Source organism: Brachypodium distachyon, chromosome 3 (genome assembly GCF_000005505.3).
Source record: "Brachypodium distachyon strain Bd21 chromosome 3, Brachypodium_distachyon_v3.0, whole genome shotgun sequence".
In the NCBI taxonomy this organism is placed as follows: Eukaryota; Viridiplantae; Streptophyta; class Magnoliopsida; order Poales; family Poaceae; genus Brachypodium; species Brachypodium distachyon.
Window position 1 is genome coordinate 50,345,677 of NC_016133.3, and position 16,836 is coordinate 50,362,512.

At 49.6% G+C, this 16,836-nt stretch overlaps 2 protein-coding genes across 2 annotated transcripts; both read left to right on the forward strand.

Moving 5' to 3' along the window:
- Positions 1 to 805: 805 nt before the first annotated feature.
- LOC100844289 (pentatricopeptide repeat-containing protein At4g18840) lies at positions 806 to 2,812 on the forward strand. The gene has a single exon (XM_003572682.4). It carries the CDS (start codon positions 826 to 828, stop codon positions 2,317 to 2,319), a length of 1,494 nt encoding a protein of 497 aa, XP_003572730.1. The 5' UTR covers positions 806 to 825; the 3' UTR covers positions 2,320 to 2,812.
- A 7,457-nt stretch (positions 2,813 to 10,269) lies between these two features.
- Positions 10,270 to 11,749, forward strand: LOC100838618 (phosphoenolpyruvate carboxylase kinase 2). The gene is made up of 2 exons (XM_003575346.4): positions 10,270 to 11,147; positions 11,270 to 11,749. Exons 1-2 carry the CDS (start codon positions 10,325 to 10,327, stop codon positions 11,323 to 11,325), a joined length of 879 nt encoding a protein of 292 aa, XP_003575394.1. The 5' UTR covers positions 10,270 to 10,324; the 3' UTR covers positions 11,326 to 11,749.
- Positions 11,750 to 16,836: the final 5,087 nt, after the last annotated feature.

The window sequence follows — 16,836 nt, forward strand, 5'->3', positions numbered from 1 at the left end:
GTTGTGGGCAGCAGGCTGTAGAGCCGCATGTTGCCGCCATCGTCGAGAATGAGTCCCTGCAGCCAGTTTCTAGCGCCCTGGTTGGACGCGCTTAGCTGCGTCGTGCCGGCAGTGGTGAGGTTCAGGAGCGCCGTTGGTCATGTTGGCGTAGCCGCATAGGTGGAGATTTGGCCGGCGGAGTTGTACTTGAGCGCAGGGCAGGGCCCTGGACATCTCACTGGCAACGATTTTTTCACATTGGAGCAGTGAATGAAATTGGAGAAGGAAAAAGGGGGTTATCTACAAAAGAAACGGTCCGGTACAGGCCTGACAGGTGGGTCCGGGATATCAAAATACGGATAATAACGTGTATAAGGATCGTATATGAGTGTATAATGCAAGTTCGGGGATCTAAAGAGCCAGTTTGCAACTTCAAGGACTAAATTGGGTCGGGCCCCAAGTTCAATGACTGTGGGTGCCTTTTACTCTTTTATAAAAGCAAACTGGGCCAGGGGAAGAGCCGAGCCCACTACTTTAGCCCGTTATTTTCTTAATTAGAAAAGAAGAATTGGGCCATAGGAAGTGTGCAGCACACTGTTTTTCAGGGCAGTTTTTTCGTGTTTTTCAGGCCAGCTCCTGCCAGGCGGGCTCATCATTTTCCTGTCGTGCCCATACCGACCCACGGGCCTAGAATAAAAAAGCCCGGTCCACCTACTGGCTTGCCCCCGTACCGTGCTTTTTCCCGGGCTTCGAGCCGGCCCAGAAAAGTCCGGCCGATGGCCATCATTATGACATCCGCGTTGTTTCTGTTTTCTCCGGCCCAACCTGTCAGTGCGCTCTCTCCTGATGGCGAGCGGCATCCTTTACGCCCAGCCCTCCTCCTGGCTTGCCGCCGTGGCGGCCGCGGCCACAGCCGAACCTGCCATCCTCCGCCGTGCGCACGCCGCGCTCCTCACCTCCGGGCACCTCTGGTCCCGCGGCTCCGTTAACTCCCTCCTCCGCACAACTCGAATCCCCACCGCCTGCGCGCTTCTCCTCCGTTTCCTCCTCCTCCACCGTCTCCCACCAGACCACCTCTCTATCTCCTTCTCCCTCCACTCCTGCACCCGCCTCCCCTGCCACCCCATCGCCAGCCTCCTACACTCCTTCGCCGTCAGGCTTGGCCACGCCGGCGACGTGTACATCGTCAATGCTGCCGTATCCGCATACTTCACCGCCGCCGATGTCGCCTCGGCAGAGCGGCTCTTCTCCGATACCTCGAAGGATGTCGCCGACGTTGTTACCTGGACCACCATGGTCGCCGGGCACGCCAGAGCCGGCGACGTGGAGAGGGCGAGGTGGTTCTTCGATGCCATGCCCGAGAGGAACGTGGTTTCCTGGAACGCGATGCTGGGCGCGTATGCCAGCGCGGGCATGCTGTCCGAGGCGCGGAAGCTGTTCGACGGAATGCACAGCCGGAATGCTGCCACGTGGAGCTCCATGGTCACTGGGCTCGTTCAGTCTGATCACTGTGAGGAGGCGTTGAGGGTGTTCAGTGACATGGTCGCGAGGGGTGTTGTGCCGAATGAGTCTATACTGGTGAGCGTCATTTCAGCGTGCGCGCAGCTGCGGTCGTTGGAGCACGGTGTGTGGGTGCATGCATATGTCAAGCGGGAGCTGCATGGATCCATGAGCGTTATCCTCGCGACAGCAATCGTAGACATGTATGGTAAATGTGGGTGTATCCATAATGCCATCAGAGTGTTTGCTGCAATGCCGGTGAGAAACATCTATTCATGGAATTCGATGATCACTGGCCTTGCCATGAATGGCAGGGAGATGCAGGCCTTGTCACTCTTCTGGAAGATGCAAATGGCTGGTGTTCAACCAAATGACATAACCTTCATCGGGTTGCTGGGCGCTTGCAGCCACTCAGGTCTTGTTGATGAGGGCCGCTGGTTGTTCAACAGGATGGTCAATGACTTCGGAATCCAGCCAGTCCCGGAGCACTATGGCTTAATGGTTGATTTACTCGGAAGGGCGGGTCTTGTCAAAGAGGCAGTGGATTTTGTGAAGAACATGCCAGTGGAACCGCACCCGGGCTTATGGGGTGCACTTGCTGGCGCCTGCAACATCCATGGTGAGGTGGAGCTTGGTGAAGAGATTGCCAAGAAGCTCATTGAGCTGGAGCCCCGTCATGGCAGCCGGTACATCCTCCTGTCAAACATATATGGCACCTCGAGCAGATGGGAGGACATGGCCACTGTGCGCAGGCTCATCAAGGAGCGCAAGGTCTCCAAGGGCACTGGCAATGCTGTGGTTGGAAATGATGTTCGGTGTATGGAGTCCACTCTCGGTTAGTATTCCTTTCGAACATGACATCGCAGGAGCTGTTGTGGTCGGGCAGCATGAGATTTGTTAGCCTTCATCCACCTTCGGTCCTTAATTGGACTGAAAGAAGCCTTGACATTGGAATTGTTTATATTTATGTGTTGGTGTATGCCTAATTGCCGATGCTGGAGCATGCACACTGCACTCAAGCCTGCATTGAGCAATTCGACATATGAACAGAGCTGCAGAATCCTGTGAAGAAGCCAAGAACTGCATCTTTGTACTTCAATTCTGACTTGAAGAGGCAGAAGCTGATAAAAGATGCGCCTATGGACTACCGAATGCATCTTAGTAGTTAAGTACTATTGGGAGAGGCAGAAGCCCAAAAGCCATCAGCTGACTCAGGTTCACTGAATAGTTTCTCACTATTTTTTCGAGCCTCTTTTTTTTTCCTGACTGTATGCTAAGACAAAAAAAAATCCATTGAATCAGATATATCCAACCCACGCGAATGATGTCCATATGTTATGCATCTGCAATGATCTATGTGCTGTATATATTCGCTAGATTATGCCATCACATGTGGTTATCAAAGCTTGTGATCTTTTTGCAGTATGCTGAAGTTCAGTTGTCGTATGTCCTCAGTTAGAATCTGCATTGTTATGATTCTTTCTTGCAGCTTTAAACTTGTCATGAGAAAAGTTAAACTGGTCATGAGTAGCACAGGAGAAACCCTAGCAGCTGCCAATGGGCCTCTCAACCCCGAGTTTTTCATCGTCGATGCCGCCACAGTGAATTGATATCGCCAGTGTTGACTGTGGTGGTTGTTGGGGCTCCTCTCTAAAGGAGCTGGGCATTTCATGGTGTTCTCTTTCTTGGCAGCTGATGGTCTTCTTCGGTAGCTTGACGGTTCAACCTGCAAGAGCGGCAGTTCCAGGTGATGCTATGTAGCGTGGCAGCCCTCCCAACAGCGTGGCATTACGTCCAACAAAGCCACAAGGCAAGCGAGCGATGTTGCGGCATCCGTAGTCAGCGTCTTTGGCTGACGGGAGCCTGGCTCTGTTTTGATGTCTACAAGCTGATGGACTCTAATGTCCATGGATCTGGGCTAGGCCCTGCCCACAGGTATGACTTCTACTGATCGGTCGGCTTAGGGGCGCTTCGTTGAACTAGGGGCTAGTTGCGGATGGACCAATCAATATTTCAGGCTTGGGGTGTGGGTCCTGTGGGACATTTCCAGGTGAAAGTGAAAGCCTTGTTTTTTATTGTGCCTGGAACCTCGAAGCGGCATTGTAGCAATGTGCTCTCCTCCTTTTCTTGAGGTCCAAGCTCTGAGAGAAACCATGCATGGATCCAGGTTTTTTAGACTGGATGATGGCAACTCCCTGCATTGTTCCCTCCTCGGAGGCATCATTTGGAGCGACCGGAAGCATGGGTGCTAGGCTGCTATAGCTAGGGCAACGGCTTCCTAGGTTCCGTTGACAGCTTGGGTGGCAACAACACGTTGAAGAGTGATATGTTTGGGTCATGGAAAGGTTGTGTAGTCGGCTTCTTGTGTTTCCGATCTGCATGACTCCCCTTCTCTTGTTGCGGTGGTTTTGTACGACGCAAGCCTTTTATAGAGTGAAATGCATCCGCGGTCCTCTTACTTGATGGTGCAACCCGATTTAGTTCTTGAAGTTGCAAAATGCCCGTTTAGATCCTTATACTTGCATATATGGCTCATATACGGTCCTTTGTACGGTCCGTACCGTCTCTGATACTTCGGCCCCGCATGTCAGGATGCCTGAGTGACTTGGCGCAGTCCTGATTTTTGCAAAAAATAGCCTCGCGTCTGTAATTTTTCCGCTTGCCTTCCTTCCCCTACTCCTTGTTTCCATCTTTTATGCCTCTCGTACGTGGTTCTCCTTTTGTTTTGTGCGTGCGTGATGACTTGACGTGGTGGAGTAGCACGTCGGTGATGACGCTGCACGATGGTGAGGTTGTCCACTTGTCCTCCGTGGGCTCCTGCCGCATAGCGTACCCGATCGGGCAAGTTGTTGATGCCCAAGGCTTCGTCGGCCGTAGCCGTGCTCACCTCGCCAGCTCGCCGTGCCTAAGGTGGCTGCTGCCGCGCTGTTCCTCCGCCATGCTCACCTCGCCGCCGACCCCTTCATTATGCGGTTGCTTCATCTCCGGCGGCAAGGCATCCGTGACGCAGCTCCACGACATTGGGGATGCCGCGTGAAGAAGTTGATGAGACGGGGTCAGCAGCACCGTTCTCGCTGCTGTGTAGCTCGTTCAACGCCGCGAAGCTAGGCGTCATGGCTCCCCCTACGACGCCTATCGCCCAGCCACCACCATGCCGTGGCTCGACGCGTGCCCCTTCATCCCCATGCCATCCGCCGGCGCCGCCGTCGGGATCATCTAGAGGAACTGCAGGCCAGACGCACGCTGGCCAGCGGCGAGCTCCTTGAAGCCTCGGCTATTTGGCTTCTTGAGTGGCCGCGGATCAAGGAGCACTGGAGCAAGGCTCCCATCGACGACGGGCGGCCGGAGAAGCACGACAGTTGGCCAACTCCTCGAAACAGCTGGCGGAGAAGGAGACGAGTGTGGCGTCGGCCGTGAGTCGGAGTTGGAGAAGAACGCCCAGGAGAGGAGGAGCACTTGAGCACGACGGCGTGGTCAGCTCAGGGTCGCGGATGCATGCTATCCACCCCATACGCTCGCCCTCAACGCCGCCTCCGGGCAGAATTTGTGCTGCTGTCGATGGGGGACGCACTGGCCGTCGCGACGATGTGCTGCTAGTCTCTGCATGCAAGGAAGCCGAGCAGGTCATGACGGCAGAAACTGGTAGTGGTAGCTGATATGTGTGCGTGGTGGGAATGGGGCCAGCTAGAAAAGGAATGGACAGTGGGAGGAATAAAAGATGGAAATATGGGAATTTTTTTGCAAAAAAAAAATGGTCCGCCAACTCATCCCCCGGTGCTGTGCTGACATGTGGGTCCGAAGTGTCAGATACGGTATGGAACCGTACAAAAGACCGTATATGAACCCTATATGCAAGTATAAGTACCTAAATCGGGCTGCACGAAGTTAGAGGGCCGCAGATGCATTTCACTCGCCTTTTGTATCTCCCTTTTAAAACACTTCATCAGAACTAGAGCCATCAGTCTATGGTGTGAGTGGCCGATTGTTGCATAGCCGATGTAGGTTTCGTATAGCTATTGTGCTAAGGTCTATTGTTCAAAGGGAGTGTTGTATGTTAACAAGACACCTCAGCGGCCGCCTTCGATCTCTCAACTACTCCCTCCAATTCTAAATTATTATCGAAATATTATATGTACTTAGATCTTTTTAAAAAAATAGATACGTCCATATTTGAATAAATTGGGTCAAAAATTTATAATCAGAGAGAGTACATGTGGAATGTATGTTGGTGGTCAGGCCGACCGATGGGGCCCTAGTGGTTGCCATATTCCGTGATGTCATCGTGGGGATGCTGTATTGGTTTTCACCCGGTTCCTGCTAATTATCTGTGCATTGAATTTTTTATTTATTTATTGTGGAGGATGAGACAACGCTTTTGCCTTGAATTCAGAAAAATGTACTCGTATAATTTTTGTGAATTCTACTCTCTTCGTCCCATATTAAGTGCCGAAATATTATATGTATATAGACATATTTTAATATATACTCCGTAGATACGTTCATATTTAGAAAAATTTGAATCACTTAATATGAGACATGTTATTTATTTATGTTTCTATACGAATACATCATTATTTTCCCTGTAAGATGGTGAAGATTATATCATTTTATTCCATCAGAATCAAAATGGCATAATCAGTTAATCACGCGCAGGCTCAGACGTCATCGTCCACCGGCAGGCAACCGATGAGTCGGTCACCGCGCGTACAATGTGCGGATGGACGGAGAGGGAAGAACGCGGGGAGCTTGCCGAGCACACCGCGCGGGTCCAGGGATAGACTACCACCGGGCACAGGCATCCACGACACGACGTTCGTCCGGGTGGCTGCATGTCGACACGCCGCGCGCAGAGGTCCAGCCAGCCAGACTAGTTTGAGGCTAATGCGGTTGCGTGCCAGGACGGGTAACAACCGCGTGGGCCGGCGGTCGTCTTCTCGCGGCTTGGCAGCGTGGACGCGAAAGGCCAACCGGCCCGGCCCGGCCAGGTCGTTTTCTCTTTCTTCTTTGTGGTCGGTACTCCTCGGTACACCATTGCTTTGCTCCGTACTCCGTACATGTTACACGGAACAAGAAGCAAGGAAGGAATGGGATTTCAGCAGATGATTCAACCGAAGAAATTACTCCCGTCTTCATCCGGAAAAAACCTAAACCTTCCACGAAATGATTGGACATGCACCGGCCTTGTTGCGTATGTTTTCCGAAAGACAACGCTCTTACATCAGCTTTGTTGAACGTTGACTCGCTTGAGATGGGTTGCGTGGGACATGATTGGAAGATGTTTGCTTATCAGAAACGATGTTCTCCAACTAGCAGATTGGTCGACCTTAAAAACCTCCTTATCAGATTTGCATGCAAGTTAATCAACGGTTCCTTCTACTTAAACCGTCGACAGAGACTAGCAGTATGTACTACTGCTGCCGTAAGTTGTCAAGCACGGAGAGCGGAGATGCTTCGATCCACCAGTATATGCTTTGATAAATATTGCACGCGTCTCAGTCAAACCGTACGAAAAGCGATCTATTGTGTCGTGGTTTTGGATCTCAGTAGCAGTACTGTTCAAGAAAGAAACAGGTAGAGGTATTGGAATCTCGGACGGACAGGCGCGATTGCTTGCCTAACTTCTTTTTTCTATGCGTGCCGTACCAGTCAATTCCAAGAGGTTGAACTCGATCGGAACCTTTGATGCCAGTGGTTTCCGGAGAGCTACTCGTAGCACACCATGTGCAGCAGCTAGTAGCGATTACGCGACAGCGACCCTGGCGGTTGCACTCGCCCGAGGAACCGGCGAATCGGGAACGCATGTGATCGATGGAGAGATTTGGGCGTCACGCCAGTCGTCGCAGGCTTGGCAGGAGACTGCTGCGGCGTCACGTGTGAGCTCAGCTGCAACAGCCAGTCAAAGTGATACGTTGAATTGAACGTGAGGCCAGCTACTGAGGTACAGGCAATTGGGCATCAAGGCACGACGTAGTGTAAATGTGGAGTAATTGATTAAGCGATATAAGTAGAACTGTAGAATTGGAACGACGGAACATGGAAGTTCTCTCCACTTCCTCCATTGACTTGGGCATGCGTATGTGTTCTTGTTCCTTGACGCGCGGTTTCATGCACGAGTCGAGTTTTTTCTCGGTAAGTTATCCGCCGTCCGTGCCGGTTGGGTTTGGATTGACCTTCGAATCGCGCACAAACAAGCTGATCAGCTTAGTGTCTGACTGTCTGGCTAGGAGTACCAGACCTCCGTCTGTTAGGCGTATTCGCCAAGAACATGATCATCATTAGTGGAGTATAGTTTCCGGTTACAATGCGTCATGCATGATGTCAGCTCAGTTAGCCAACACAAGGTCCATGTATTTCTTGACAACACGTCAGCAAGACAGAAGGTGGATGCCTGCTTTTCTGCGCCTCAAAATAGCGCAAACCGTACTGACTAAGAAAAAACAGAAAACAAAAACCGAGGGACGCCGTGGTACCTGCATCAGCCACGTACGTACGACACGGGCTTATATAATTGCACCTCCGTATCAAACGGCTCGCCGTCTCCTCCTCGGCTACTCCTCTCCGTCACCGTCCAAACGGGGAAACCCCGTCCATCCGTGGCCTCCCCTCGCACACGTGCACTCACCTGATTGGCCAGGACGCATCACAGACACCGACGTGCCGGGACAGGATTGGTGGTGCCACTCTTCCGTACTTTGGCCGTCCGCAAAGGTCTCCCCCGTAAAACGGCTGCAAACCTTCCCGGAAAGCCGTTACGGTTGGCCCACGTGAACACCGGCCACCGAGGATTGGCATATCTGCTTATCGCCATTAATTCCTCCGCCCCATGGGACCCGCATGAATTAAAGCTGTCTGCGTCGAGGTGTCTTGGCGTCGCCCCACCATCCACCGAACGTGGACACAGATTCATCAGGACAGCAGATTCAAGTTGCAATAAATTAACGTTGTTTCTGTTGTGTTAGCAGAGAACAATGTCATTTAGCCATACCTAACTAGATTCTTTCAGGTTTAAGGTTTTTAATCAGGTGGTTGGAGGACTATCTCGGTTTTTCTAACCTGGACTCTCTCTTCCACTAGTTCCATCGAAGTGGAATGCAGGTACTCATGTAATAATACTGTTATCGACGACAATTTTTAGAACTTACTAGAAGAAGGTCATTATCGAGCAATTCATCTGATAATAGTAAAACGAAAATAGTCCAGCTAGCTTTTGCTGCATGCTGGAAATATTGCCAAAGGAGCAAGAAGTCTAATCTCGTGGTATACTACGTACAGTGCAGGACAAGACACTGCTACAGCTGGTTTGTGAACGTACTCCCTCCTCGTCGTTGTTTTAGGAGAGGGGAGTATTTCAATATTTCCACCCACTGAACCGCTGTCGTCATGGTGTTCGACATTTACTTGATTCGGATCATAATTTTTTCCTGAATCAGACAGCGCCTATTGTTTGAAATGTTCGTTGATTGCATTGCTCGAAATTATTGAGGACACATCATTGCTTCATTGGCCCCAGTGACCACTCAAACACCTGTGGAAGCATCAGCACTCGAGAGCCTCCACAATAAGTGACAGCAGCACCCAATCAACACTGGTTTCCATGCCCCGGGTTAAATCCTTGACAAGGAACCTTATCCTCCTTGCATTTCTCATCTGTAAACAAGAAAATGCATCCGGCCCGAATGAATCCTTGCTTCGATCCAACCAGTGTGTCTTATCGTTACCCGCAGTGCAGGCACCCCAAAGCAAACTCTCTAAAGCTACAGTAAATTCCATCACTACCCTCCGTCTATGTAGGGCTTCTTTTTGTCTAAGTTTGTTAAAGAGCACCATGATGAAAAATGAAAATACAATTAGGGCCTTCCTTGGTGAACAATCAGATTCATTTACGAAGTACTCCCTCTGTTCCTAAATAATTTGCACTAAAACCACGACAAGTATTTAGGAACGGAGTGAGCACTAAACAAAATGATGTTTATTTTATTTTGCTTTTGCAAAAAAAGAGGTTTTGGTAACTCTCTTTGTACTCTCTGTTTATCTTTCCAAATGTAACCTTTCTTTGTTACCGAATTTTTACTACATACTCCGTAGTCCGTATTTCTTTGTTTACGAATGTTTATTTTTACTACAATAAGGTCCAGCCGGAGATACCAGCGATACGAGCAAACATCCATCACCACGACATCAGGCAAAACACTACCGCCACCGACTAAGTTCGAGATAGCAACGAGCACAGCAGCTAGGACTAACACACCTAGCGAACCCCTACACCAAAAAGCTAAATCATCAAAAAGCTTATCCTACACCAGTGCGGCATTGATCAACGGACAGCCGAACAACATCTTGAATTTGCTTCAGCATCAATGCCATGTCCCATTTCTCACGAAGAAGAGCTCTCCAGCCTGTAAGTAACGCCATGGCTCAAAACACATCCTGAAACAGAAAAACTTGTTGCTCTTATAAATTGTCTCCTTCTTAGGCTAGTAAGTATTCTTAGTAAGGATTTACACTTATTTAACTTTAGATCTGGTCTCAAGATTTTTTACTATACACATTTGAATGCACCATTCAAATTTATTTAGAATGTTTTTAGTTCACGAAAAGATCCGTGACATCACAAAAAAGTAGAACTTTTTTTTTGGTCCTCGGGAGTCACAGCTCACAAGACATAGTCGCATACGGAGTAGTTACAAATCAGAGGGCAAAATGGGAACAAGAGAAAATGCTGGTGCCCCGGATGGGCAGGATCCGAATATTCCGATAGCCCGCAGGTTGGCCTCTGTCGTTAAATAGACCGCCTCCTTCTCCCAACGAAGGTAACCCCAAAAATCACAGCCAAAATCACTGAACTATGAGCGGAGAGCTAAACAGAGACTACGAGATCTGCGAGGAGATCGGCCGCGGTCGGTTCGGCGTGGTCCACCGCTGCACGTCGCGCTCCACCGGCGAGGCCTACGCCGTCAAGTCCGTGGACCGGTCCAGCCTCGCGGACGGCCTCGACCGCGAGCTCGCGGAGCTCGAGCCCAAGCTGGCCCAGCTCGCCGGCCAGGGCAACCCGGGCGTCGTCCAGGTGCACGCGGTCTACGAGGACGAGGCGTGGACCCACGTGGTCATGGACCTCTGCTCCGGCCCGGACCTGCTGGACTGGGTCGGCCTCCGCCGCGGCGCGCCCGTGCCGGAGCCCGTGGCGGCGGACATCGTCGCGCAGGTCGCCCAGGCGCTCGCGCTCTGCCACCGCCGCGGGGTCGCCCACCGCGACGTCAAGCCCGACAACATCCTCCTCGACGTCGCCGAGGACGGCGAGGGCGAGGGCTCGCCGCGCGCGCGGCTCGCGGACTTCGGGTCGGCCGCGTGGGTCGGCGGCGCCGAGGGCGGGCGCGCGGAGGGGCTCGTCGGGACGCCGCACTACGTGGCGCCCGAGGTGGTGAGCGGCGGGGAATACGGCGAGAAGGCGGACGTGTGGAGCGCTGGCGTGGTGATGTACGTGCTGCTCTCCGGTGGCGCGCTCCCTTTCGGCGGCGAGACGGCCAAGGAGGTGCTCTCGGCCGTGATGCGGGGCAGCGTCAGGTTCCCCCCGAGGCTGTTCAGCGGTGTTTCTCCGGCGGCCAAGGATCTCATGAGGCGGATGATCTGCCGCGACGAGTGGAGGCGCTTCTCCGCCGAGCAAGTCCTCCGTAAGCACACACTACCCCTGCCTGCCTCTTAGAGCCTGCAAACTCTCTTCGTTCGCAGCTCATCTTATTTTCGCTCAATAATCCGATCCAGTAATTAACATCCTATTGTGTTTGTAATGCAGGTCACCCTTGGATCCTGAGCGGCGGCGGATCCCGAGCGATGGAGCAGCCAACCTGAACGGCCACCGACGGTTCAGAGTCATAGATTCAGAACAGAGGCAGAGATGAGACCATGCACGCCGTGGAAGATCTCCCAGTTCGTCTTTAGGGATACGTCGAGACATACCGATCGACGATGTCAATACGGTTTTGTACAAACGCCGCTGCGCGGATCGTATCGTTCGCGCTACGGCGGCAGACTAGTGAGTAGTAGTAATCGAAGAAGCATCAGCAGCTGTGTAGCAGCACTTCCTGAACTTCTTCTGTTTTTCCCCCTGGTTTAGGCTGCTCCTCAGCTTTTTCTAGAGAGTGCCTTTTCTGCTTCTCCTTCTTGTGTGCTGCTGCATGATGATGCGGCAGGTTGTATATTCTAGCGTAAATCTTGTTGTACAAATGGAGTTGGAATAAGAATAGATCGGCCTTAGCTTACGCTTTCCTCTTAATTCAGAGCCTGCCATGTGCCTTTCGGCCGCTCCGCGCCGTACGGATGTTATTCTAATCGCTTTAGGTAGGTAAACACCTCGTCTCGCAGAGTCGCACAAAATCTTGAGTCACGGCTTATACAAAGAACAAACAGAAATGGTCGAGGACTGCAAGGATAGCGTTGCGAGTTTACTTATGAGTATGACATGACCCCCCCGGAACATGATGCAGGAGTATGTGCTAAGCAGAGAATGACCATGGTCCTCATGAACATCTGCCTGCCCCGTTTCTAGCCTCAAAACTTTTGGATCGAGCTGGAGTGTCCATTTCTTCGCGGACTGCCCGAGGAGAGCAACAACTCAAGAGGAGTACAATGCGATTAGTACAACGATCTCTTATTGTCCCCACGAAATGAAATGAAAAAACGAAAATGACCCGATGGCCGACTGATAAAGATCCCACTGGCGTTTTCCCCTCCCTCAACCTTTGCTCTGTCTTTTCCTCTGTCCCTCGACCCTCTTTTTTTACTTTTCGCTGTAAACATCTCGACCATCACCAGCCTCGGTTCATTCGCACGGAGCATATTCGATGGGTTATTCCCTCTCGCTCCGGGGACCGGGGGGCCTCACGCGGGGCACAGCTGTCACCGCGCCCACGCTTTCTTCGCCGCGACTGCTTCGTGGGCAAGCAAAACAAACACGACACGGCCGGGCATCTCGGAGAGTACGGCGGCCAGGGCACGCGGGCGGTACGTACGGCGAACGTGGCCGGACGTACGGCTCAGCCCGGGTTAGGAGATATTCGTGTGCCCACGCGGCCGCCTCCGCGCGCCTCGCACGCGTTTGAATGTACGTACGTACAGCTGCGCAATAAGCGGTTGGGGGGGCGAACGTGATAGCCTCTCGTCCTTATTCTCTCCTTCGTCGTGTAGACGTGTAATTTTGCTTGGCCCCGTTGTGGACCGAATAATCCGACTACTACTACTACCTGTTGGGAGAGATCAGTTCCGTTTGGTATGGGCCGGCTGACGACCTTCTAGAATACGTGCCCGATAATTAAGGCCAGTGCTCAGGGAAGAAATGAAAAGATGACCTGGACCGACTTGATTGACCAGCAGGCAGCAGGGGACCATTTGTCCATTCGGTAGCGCCAGCAGAACCCTCACCTAATCTTCTCGATTGTAGCTTCAAACTTCGGTTTTAAGATTAAAACGTACTACTACATGTACTGCAGTACTTTTGTCTAGATACCCTGAAGATTCGACGTCGAAATTTTAAAGATAGTAGTACTACGTAGGACGGTAGAAGTAGGTTTCTCCGATGATTTTTTTAGTGTAATCAGTGCTGTTCTAGAACTAGTGGCGTCGTAATGCTTGGGTCAGGGTCAACACAACAGGGAGCATTTTAAATCGATGATGGGCTTGAGGGGTGCAGTCATCAGTCCTGTTTCTGGTATTAAAGGTGTACTCCCTGTTTACTTGAGAGTGATTGTTTATGTTGAATTCATGTGCTTAGCACATGAGGTTGCATGTTACCATGGTCGCCTGGGATAATACGGTGTTCTCTGGACGGCTGATTTTTTCTATTGCTCGTTTCTGGATTCCATGATACGTCACAGAAACGATAATTTATAGGACAAATATTCGCCACCAGTTGAGGTGTGATAAGTTCGTCCACAAAAATGACATCCGGTATCAATTATGTACTCGCTCTGATCCTAAATTCTTAACTCAAATTTGTCTAAATATGAATATATATATTCTTAAAAAGCGTCTAGATACATGTTATATTTCGACAACAATTTATGATTCATATTTAGACAAATTTGAGACAATTAAGATGGATCGGAGTGAGTAGTTTACAATGATGTGCACTTTTTCGTTTATTTAATTAGGTGTGGTCATGTAGCTACCTAATACGGAGTACTAGTCACGGTAGGCTGAACGTTTTCCTTCTTGGTACACACGGGGAGGACATTGGACTAGTTAGTGATCAGTCTTTGTTTCTTGAAGGATAAGCAAGTGGTTGAACAATTTCCTTCTTTGAGGTTCACCGAGCAATTTCTTTTTGTAGGAACTCAACGAATTTTTCTCCACTCTAAACTATAGCATGGTAGGCTGATGTCTATAACCGTATAACGTGAAGTTTCAGTTGTTAACCGTTCTCCATTATTTGCCATGATCCGGCCGTTTGATCGAAATAAAGATGAGTAGTACTACTGCGATGTTCCTCTGATACATAAAATTGTCGCTCATGTTGTATTAGCACACTGTATATACACGACTTATTACATGTATCTAGACAGTTTTTAGACGGATACATTTATATTTACTCAAACTGAGTCATTTAATAATTAATTTAAGACGGAGGAAGGGAATATTGCCTTGGGAAGCAGACCGGATGTGTCTTGATCCGTATCATCAAACGCACGTCCACGCCTTTCGGATTGGGATTGACAGGTCTCCTTCCCGGCCATGTGATGGAGCAGAAGCGGGGAGACGGCTGTGGGGCCGGGTACCCGGGCAAGTCACGTCGAATTGGTGCGAGTGCGGCTTACCGACCGGCACGTCTCGTGGGGGTGCTAGCTACTCCGTACCGCTGTCGCTGGCAGTGGCACTGTGGCAGCGGAGGTGGATCGTGGACACAAATGTACGAATGCAGGTACATCTAGCATGTACGATACATTGGACTTTCTTTTGGCCGTTTCCATCGGTCAGGTTCATCTCATCTTCTTCCTCTTGGTCCTCGTCGCCCTTATCTTGAACAACATGATTGCCCTATATCGAGGTAGCTAGCTTTTCCGAGAGTGGAGGGATTATCTACACGTCACGTTCCTTATCGTAGACAACATCATTGCGCTATGGTCGAGCGAGCACAAAAGGAGCTCGTTCCATAGCACTTATTTAGTTCTCAGGGAACAAAGAACTCTCGCAACACAACTGACCAGCCCGTAGAATGCCCATACTGGTGACATCGATCGAACTCCCACTGAAACCAAACTCCGATTACATCCACTCTCATCTGGCTAGCTAAGCTAGTTCAAGTAGGAGGAACTTTACTGTATTGCCCGCACGGTACTGCTGTATTTCGTGCACGATTTCTGTACGATGCATATTGATGATAATACGTCTTGCCCGTCTCTGTTCCTCATGCATGCTGCAAAACGCTAGAAAGCACTCAAGGAAACGCGGGTGAGTGCGCCTCGGTGTCTTATCAGACACCGGCAGCTCCGTCCCTTTCAATTCGGCGTGTCGCGCACTCCCGGTAGGCGTGTTCGTGATGGGGTTCCCGTGTATGCACACCATTCATCGGATATCCAGATGGGCGGATGGTACGATGAGCAAGGAGCCAATAAGTGGCCCCGGTCTCGCAACTGTCCCCGCAAGAGCACGCATGGGAAGTTGGAATTAGGGACATCGTCATCGACGCACACGGAGTTGTCTACTGAAAGTGTGCAACACAATTGATACTGAAGAAATAAGGTGAATCTGTTTTGTTCGGACGAACTTGGCATCTTCAGAATTTTCAGTCCCGCCGACGTAACGCTGCACACAAGAGTTCCTCCACTCGGGATGATCTTGATCTACTATCCCCGTGGGGCAAAAATCCATGTAATAAGAACAAAAAGGAAGTTAGGTCTTTACCGGAGCCACGTATGTACGTGCGCTCGATTTATTAGGTGCAGTGCATCTCCTGCTGCATTTCTGGTCATCCATGTACACTTTTTAACCTAATCCCATGCCTTTTGATGTGTACCTGATGTGATCGATCCACCGACCATATTTTTCTTGATCAACGATTATTATTGTATAAGAAGAAAAATATTTGGATAGCTTATCGCGTCCATTTTCCGGTTTGGTGTGTAGCTGGCGTGATTGATCCATCATGCACATTTTAGTGGTTATTATTGCTACAGAACAAGATAAGTGACACGTCTACTCGACACGGGGAAGCCAAAGTTAGGCTGAAGACTGTCCGTTTTAAGCATTTTGCCCGTTATACATCGCTGTCACATCAATGACTAGTCATTATTTATATATATTCTTATCACTTTTTTTTATTGGATAGCTAGTTTTGATATAAGTCTAACTTTTAAAATTTTGATCAAGCTTATAGAAAAATATCAAGTACCAACATTTGAAAATCTAAATTTGTTTTTTACATCTGTCATGGTATATATCTTCATAGTATGGTTAGTTGACATTGTAAATGGCGAGTATCCAATGAAAACTTGCAAGCTATGCTAGTAGACCATTAGATAAAAATGCATGGCTTAGATCAAAGCTCGAAGTCCCACTAGCCACTTAAACGAACTTTTATACATAACCGTATCGTTGAGTTTAAGTGGTTCGTGAGATTTCCACCTTTAATCTAAGTTGTGTGCTTTGATCCAATAATATACGATGATAATTATGAAATTTTGTGTATCACACTTCACACGGCTTTTGGGTACTTGAATAAATATGAAATTTTGTGACCCGTTGGTTCACTATTACGTGCATATTTTGCACGTCTTCGTGGGCTATAGGTATTGTTTTTGGATGCCTGCCAATATTGAGTTTTCGTGATTTTTGATACCCGGACAACTTTTTGAGTCTCTGTGACCCTGATCATGGTTACCGTGCAGATTTTCGCACGTCAATTTTTTTTGATGTTTTTCCTGTCATCGTGGAGTATGCAGACGGTAGATAAATTGTGTGGTGCAGCACTTGGATTGTGTTTTCGGTACTACTGGACCAACACGAAAAGAGCACTTATAAATTGGTACTTCCTGTGTGTTTCTTTTTTTCTTTTTCTTTTTTTGAAAAGAATCCTGTGTGTTTCACTATTGAAGCTATTGAAAGAAAAGAGCAAGGTGGCCTGTTCTCGTTTTGTACTCCGTATAATAATGAGCTAAAGAGGTTGCCCACATGGGTATGTTTATCTCGGCCCATGTTTGTGCCTGAGGTGATTTTCACGGAACTTTCTCAACTAAACATGCATAATGTAGGTGCAAAACTGTTTTGGGAACAGTTCCTGTTTTGGCCCATGGATGACTAGTTTTTCAACGTAGGTCACGGGACGCTTTGGCTCATTGGGTTAGACTTCGACCAAACCGTATCATAATA

Excerpts from the sequence above, each read along its gene's own strand:
- LOC100844289 (XM_003572682.4), top strand. The coding sequence starts at position 826 with ATGGCGAGCGGCATCCTTTACGCCCAGCCCTCCTCCTGGCTTGCCGCC.
- LOC100838618 (XM_003575346.4), top strand. The coding sequence starts at position 10,325 with ATGAGCGGAGAGCTAAACAGAGACTACGAGATCTGCGAGGAGATCGGC. Across the intron at positions 11,148-11,269 it reads CTCCGCCGAGCAAGTCCTCC|GTCACCCTTGGATCCTGAGC; the intron begins GTAAGCACACAC and ends TTTGTAATGCAG.